This window comes from Tachysurus fulvidraco, chromosome 18 (genome assembly GCF_022655615.1).
Source record: "Tachysurus fulvidraco isolate hzauxx_2018 chromosome 18, HZAU_PFXX_2.0, whole genome shotgun sequence".
Lineage (NCBI taxonomy): Eukaryota > Metazoa > Chordata > Actinopteri > Siluriformes > Bagridae > Tachysurus > Tachysurus fulvidraco.
In genome coordinates, this window is record NC_062535.1 from 1,162,016 (window position 1) to 1,169,515 (window position 7,500).

The 7,500-nt window shown below is 42.3% G+C and overlaps 1 protein-coding gene across 1 annotated transcript in view; it reads right to left on the minus strand.

Moving 5' to 3' along the window:
• Positions 1 to 7,500, minus strand: part of LOC125139473 (unconventional myosin-XV-like) — a 27,440-nt gene that overhangs the window by 8,065 nt on the left and 11,875 nt on the right. The window contains exons 16-24 of the mRNA XM_047803651.1: positions 5,529 to 5,647; positions 5,310 to 5,451; positions 3,941 to 4,052; positions 3,783 to 3,857; positions 3,446 to 3,576; positions 1,695 to 1,810; positions 1,547 to 1,607; positions 997 to 1,069; positions 752 to 825 (exon numbers count right to left, since the gene is read on the minus strand). Of these exons, the coding sequence (XP_047659607.1) occupies positions 752 to 825; positions 997 to 1,069; positions 1,547 to 1,607; positions 1,695 to 1,810; positions 3,446 to 3,576; positions 3,783 to 3,857; positions 3,941 to 4,052; positions 5,310 to 5,451; positions 5,529 to 5,647 (903 nt within the window). The remainder of the gene's footprint in view (positions 1 to 751; positions 826 to 996; positions 1,070 to 1,546; positions 1,608 to 1,694; positions 1,811 to 3,445; positions 3,577 to 3,782; positions 3,858 to 3,940; positions 4,053 to 5,309; positions 5,452 to 5,528; positions 5,648 to 7,500) is intronic.

Genomic DNA, 7,500 nt, shown 5'->3' on the forward strand with positions numbered 1-7,500 from the left:
AGGTCTGATTGGTCAGAAGGCGTCAGGTCTGATTGGTCAGAAGGCGTCAGGTCTGATTGGTTAGCAGGCGTCAGGTCTGATTGGTTAGCAGGCGTCAGGTCTGATTGGTCAGCAGGTGTCAGGTCTGATTGGTCAGCAGGTGTCAGGTCTGATTGGTCAGAAGGCGTCAGGTCTGATTGGTCAGAATGTGTCAGGTCTGATTGGTTAGCAGGCGTCAGGTCTGATTGGTCAGCAGGTGTCAGGTCTGATTGGTCAGCAGGTGTCAGGTCTGATTGGTCAGAAGGCGTCAGGTCTGATTGGTCAGAAGACGTCAGGTCTGATTGGTCAGAAGGCGTCAGGTCTGATTGGTCAGAAGGCGTCAGGACATCGGCAGTGGACACGTCATTTATATGGCTTCAAAAGTATGTGACTGTTGATATGGTGATGTTTTCTGTAAATGTCAGAAGCTTAACACTTTGGGAAAAGGTAGGAGGGGCTTATTCTTTTCTCCTGTCAGTCACAGCAACACTGACCAATCATAGGAGCCTGAGCGATTGTGTCTGCTGAAGAGATCGTTCAGCACTTTCCTAAATGTGTTAAACCCCGCTGGTGTCGGTCGGTCTCAGTAGAAACTCAGAGTTAGAGAGCTGTGTATGACTGAGGAGAGACGACCGATGGGCGGGAATTAACGTCAGGGATGGAAACGTGTTTAACGTCGAGCTGCTTCACAACAACACACAAAGAAGAATGGATAGTGTGTCGGGAGTTTTACCTTTAAAAAGGTGCAGAGGACAAAATGTTCAGACTGGCCTCGGAGTGGATGGTCACCCATGAACTTCATTATGGCTTTACACACACACACACACACACACACACACACACACACACACACACACACACACACACACACACACACACACACACACATTTTACACACAAACACATTCTTAATAAAGAAGAAGCTAAAGATCTGAATCCAAAACAAATGAAGTCGTCTTGCAGTAAGTGTCGTCTCACCCAGGAACATTTCTGAGGCGACTCGGTTCATGTTGGGCTCAGAGAACTGGATCAGAGACTCTGGGATGGGGTTCTGAGGATGGGATGGAGTGGAGCAGAGTTGGTGTTAAACATCAAGCAGAAAAAATTATAGCTTTCACCTTATCACACACACACACACACACACACACACACACACACACACACACACACACACACACACACACACACACACACACGCACGTACGTTACTGTCATGTGACCCAATGTTTAAACACAACTTGGCCACGCCCCCTTATACCATGTATTCTTATGTTCAAGTTGTGTGTTTGTGTTTTGTGTGTGTGTGTGTGTGTCTGTGTGTGTGTCTGTGTTGGGTGTGTGTGTGTCTGTGTGTGTGTCTGTGTGTGTGTGTTGTGTGTGTGTGTTGTGTTGTGTGTGTGTTTTGTGTGTGTGTGTGTGTGTGTGTGTGTGTGTGTGTGTGTGTGTGTGTGGTGTTGTGTGTGTTGTGTGTGTTGTGTGTGTTTGTGTTGTCTGTGTGTGTGTCTGTGTGTGTGTGTGTGTTTAATACCTTGCTGAATTTGATCATTTCTGCAGGATCTCTCCCACCTCCATCTTTCTTGGACTTCTCACTAGTCACAGTAACAGATATGTCCATCTTTCACAGACAAATTATTTGAGCACTTTTAGGACAAAATCTCTAGTGGAATCACTCGAACCTTTTACCGCTGCCCCGCTGCCTGAAGTATTTCCTGGCAAATTCCACCATGGTGTACTGACCATCAGGAGACACACTGCTGTCTGTTCCAGGTTTCACCGAATCAAAAAAACGACCCTAAAAGTTACACACATTTAACACATAAACTAGACAGTGACTACGTTCTGTTGTGTCCATGGTGTCTGTGTGAAAAGTGCTTTAGTAGTGAATCTGATCACTGTGTTGTTCATGTCTGCCTTTAAAATGCTACACTACTGGGATATAGATGAGGCTATAAACACTGAGATAAACACTGAGATAAACACTGGGATAGACACTGAGATAAACACTGTGATAAACACTGAGATAAACACTGGGATAAACACTGGTATAAACACTGAGATAAACACTGAGATAGACACTGAGATAAACACTGAGATAGACACTGAGATAGACACAGATAAACACTGAGATAAACACTGGGATAAACACTGAGATAAACCCTGGGATAGACACTGAGATAAACACTGAGATAAACCCTGGGATAAACACTGAGATAAACACTGTGATAGACACTGAGATAAACACTGAGATAGACACTGAGATAGACACAGATAAACACTGAGATAGACACTGAGATAAACACTGAGATAGACACTGAGATAAACCCTGGGATAGACACTGAGATAAACACTGAGATAGACACTGAGATAAACACTGAGATAGACACTGAGATAAACACTGAGATAGACACTGAGATAAACACTGAGATAAAAACACTGAGATAGACATTGAGATAGACACTGAGATAGACACTGAGATAGACACTGAGATAAACCCTGGGATAGACACTGAGATAGACACTGAGATAGACACTGAGATAGACACTGAGATAAACCCTGGGATAGACACTGAGATAGACACTGAGATAAACACTGAGATAAAAACACTGAGATAGACACTGAGATAAACCCTGAGATAGACACTGTGATAAACACTGAGATAAAAACACTGAGATAGACACTGAGATAGACACTGAGATAAACACAGATAAACCCTGGGATAGACACTGAGATAAACACTGAGATAGACACTGAGATAAACACAGATAAACCCTGGGATAGACACTGAGATAAACACTGAGATAGACACTGAGATAAACACTGAGATAAACCCTGGGATAAACACTGAGATAAACACTGAGATAGACACTGAGATAAACCCTGGGATAAACACTGAGATAGACACTAAGATAGACACTGAGATAGACACTGAGATAAACACTGAGATAGACACTGAAATAAACACTGAGATAAACACTGAGATAAACACTCAATGACACTGTACAGCCAAATCTTTACAAAAAACAGCTAGTAAGGTTAGGATTGTTAAGAAGATTCATCATCTGTGTCCCAGCTGAACATGAGACATCTTTTACTTAAATACAAATCATGAGAAATAACAAGCAGCTTCTTTTTCTATCTCCCTCCTTTAACTTCTTACAGTTACATAAACACTTTCACACTGATTCTGAAATATTTAGGCCACTTTTCACATAAAACAAGCAGAAATTCTTTGGAGCGTTCAGATTTATAGTCATCACACGACAGAATATAGTAACACACTTAAATTGGCATAGTATGTGCTGCTTTAATACATATAACCAGAAGAGGTCACTATTGAGGCAGGGGACCAAAGCGTCTGATACCTGATGACTGAACGCTCCGAGTGACCTGCCCACAGAAATGTATACACTGTAAATAAAACCCTCACCTGACTGCTCCTGGGTCTCGTCACGTCTCGCTTGTCCCAGGACAGATTGAGGAATTCCGGGGTCGAAGCCGGAACAACACAGTCTTTGGGAAACGCACCGCTGCGACTCATCACAGGCTCAAACCTCCAGCCTGGAATAAAAACTCTACAGTAAATTCATTCATCTTTACACATGTACCGATGATCTGAGTTCATCTCGAGCTTCGTTCTCAGACTAAATTAGCGAAGCAGAGCCACAAACGATCCTGTTACGTCTTTGAAAGCTTTAATGTTTAGAGGAGATCACAGGCTAACAGGCTAATACGTTAATGTTCACGTTAATACTAACACGTCATACCGAAGTCTGTCGTGTCTCTGTCCACCTCCTCCAGGTAGACGACCTTCTTCTTCACCACACATCCGTACAACTGGCCTAAAGTACACACACATACAGCACACTGGGGAACACAAGGAGATCTTTCTCTATTAAGGACACGTCCATGTACTTCAGCTCACCTTCCTGTAGGCCGTCCATAGCTTGCAGGAGGATGATGTCACCTTTATGGAAGCTGAGCAGAGTGAGATCGTCAGTGATGTAGTTCCTCTCAGCTACGGCATATTCTGAGTCCTGCAGAGAGAGAGAGAGAGAGAGAGAGAGAGAGAGAGAGAGAGAGAGAGAGAGAGAGAGATAGGGAGAGAGAGACAGAGAGAGAGAGATAGGGAGAGAGAGACAGAGAGAGAGAGAGATAGGGAGAGAGAGAGACATAAAGAGAGAGAGAGAAAGAGACCGAGAGAGAGTGAGAGAGAGAGAGACAGAGAGAGAGACAGAGAGAGAGAGTGTGAGAGAGAGACATAGACAGAGAGAGAGAGAGAGACAAAGAGAGAGAGTGAGAGAGAGATAGATTGAGAGAGAGAGAGAGGGTGAGAGAGATAGACAGAGAGAGAGTGAGAGACAGAGAGAGAGAGTATAGAGAGAGAGAAAGAGAGAGAGTGATAGAGAGAGAGAGATAAAGAGAGAGAGAAGGAGAGAGAGAGAGGGGGGAGAGAGAGAGAGACAGAGAGAGAGAGTGAGAGAGATAGACAGAGAGAGAGACAGATAGAGAGACATAAAGAGTGAGAGAGAGAGTGAGAGAGAGTGTGTGAGAGAGAGAGAGAGACAGACAGAGAGAGAGGGAGTGAGTGAGAGAGCGAGAGAGTGTGTGTGAGAGAGAGAGAGAGACAGACAGACAGAGAGAGAGGGAGTGAGTGAGAGAGCGAGAGAGTGTGTGTGAGAGAGAGAGAGAGGGAGTGAGTGAGAGAGCGAGAGAGAGAGAGACAGACCGAGAGGGAGTGAGTGAGAGAGCGAGAGAGGGGGAGAGAGAGAGAGAGACAGACAGAGAGAGAGGGAGTGAGAGGGAGAGAGTGTGAGAGAGGGAGAGAGAGAGAGAGAGAGACAGAGACAGAGAGAGAGGGAGTGAGTGAGAGAGCGAGAGAGTGTGAGAGAGAGAAAGACAGACAGGGAGAGAGGGAGTGAGTGAGAGAGCGGGAAAGTGTGAGAGAGGGGGAGGGAGAGAGGGAGTATAGAGAGAGAGAAAGAGAGAAAGTGATAGAGAGAGAGAGACATAAAGAGAGAGAGAGAGACAGAGAGAGAGAGACAGATAGAGAGACATAAAGAGTGAGAGAGAGAAAGTGATAGAGAGAGAGAGACATAAAGAGAGAGAGAGAGACAGAGAGAGAGAGGAGGTTATATATATATATATATAAAGGATTGAAATCTGATCAGTTCCTTTTACACTGCAGCCTGTAAACTGTACAGCGTCATGAACTTCCTGTATAAAGAGACTCATTTCCTGTAGACACAGAGGAGACGGTCGTTATGTAGTGAACAGCAGAAAAGGAACACAACCTTCTTCAGCTGGGAGATGAAGAGATCCACCATGTTCTTGATCTGTGGAGCTTTGGATGAGAAGAGGATGAGCTTCTCGTTGTTCAGATTAAACTCCAGCATGTTGGGAGACGGGATGGTGACGAAGAGGATGTCGGTGTATCTGACGTGAGAGAACATCACATCTGTTAGACACATTAGAGGTTTAGAGAACATCTCTGGTGTCTTCTGAACTCGTACCTGTATGATCTCAGGACTCTGAAGTAATCTGGAACTCTGGAGCTGCTGTGGACCGTTTTCAGGAGCTTGATCCCAGAGTGAGACACAGACAAGACCTGGACTCCTGTCCCCACGCTGCCCTGTGACACACACCATCAGTAACAACATGGCGAGGAGGAAGAAAACAGGAGATGTGTGTGTGTGTGTGTGTGTGTGTGTGTGTGTGTGTGTGTGTGTGTGTGTGTGTGTGTGTGTGTGTGTGTGCGAGTGTGTGTGTGTGTTTAAGGAAACAATCAGCAGCAGGGTTCAGTCATTAGTGGAGATCATGCTGTACCTGACAGATGTTTAGAACTATTTTAGACTCATGTAAGAACATCAACATGAACATCAGCATCTACATGAACATGAACATGAACATCTACATGAACATCTACATGAACATCCACATGAACATGAACATCTACATGAACATCTACATGAACATCTACATGAACATGAACATCTACATGAACATCAGCATCTACATGAACATGAACATGAACATCTACATGAACATCTACATGAACATCTACATGAACATGAACATCTACATGAACATCTAGATGAACATGAACATCTACATGAACATGAACATCTACATGAACATCTACATGAACATGAACATCTACATGAACATCTACATGAACATGAACATCTACATGAACATGAACATCTACATGAACATCTAGATGAACATGAACATCTACATGAACATCTACATGAACATGAACATCTACATGAACATGAACATCTACATGAACATCTAGATGAACATGAACATCTACATGAACATCTACATGAACATCTACATGAACATGAACATCTACATGAACATGAACATCTACATGAACATGAACATCTACATGAACATCTACATGAACATGAACATCTACATGAACATCTACATGAACATGAACATGAACATCTACATGAACATCTACATGAACATCTACATGAACATCTACATGAACATGAACATCTACATGAACATCTACATGAACATCTACATGAACATGAACATCTACATGAACATCTACATGAACATGAACATCTACATGAACATGAACATCTACATGAACATCTACATGAACATGAACATCTACATGAACATCTACATGAACATGAACATCTACATGAACATCTACATGAACATCTACATGAACATGAACATGAACATCTACATGAACATGAACATCTACATGAACATGAACATCTACATGAACATCTACATGAACATGAACATCTACATGAACATCTACATGAACATGAACATCTACATGAACATCTACATGAACATGAACATCTACATGAACATCTACATGAACATGAACATCTACATGAACATGAACATCTACATGAACATCTACATGAACATGAACATCTACATGAACATCTACATGAACATCTACATGAACATCTACATGAACATCTACATGAACATCTACATGATACTTTTTATCTGTTTAAGGCCACATATAATGGACAGAGTCTCCCGTGTCAGTGATGCAGTAGAACATGATGTCAGTTTGTTCCCCATCATTAAATAAATCCTGTCTTTAACATTATTATAACCACATTGTGTTTTAGTCCCTAATGCAGGAAGTAAACATTATTATAACCACACTGTGTTTTAGTCCCTAATGCAGGAAGTAAACATTATTATAACCACATTGTGTTTTAGTCCCTAATGCAGGAAGTAAACATTATTATAACCACATTGTGTTTTAGTCCCTAATGCAGGAAGTAAACATTATTATAACCACATTGTGTTTTAGTCCCTAATGCAGGAAGTAAACATTATTATAACCACATTGTGTTTTAGTCCCTAATGCAGGAAGTAAACATTATTATAACCACACTGTGTTTTAGTCCCTAATGCAGGAAGTAAACATTATTATAACCACACTGTGTTTTAGTCCCTAATGCAGGAAGTAAACATTATTATAACCACATT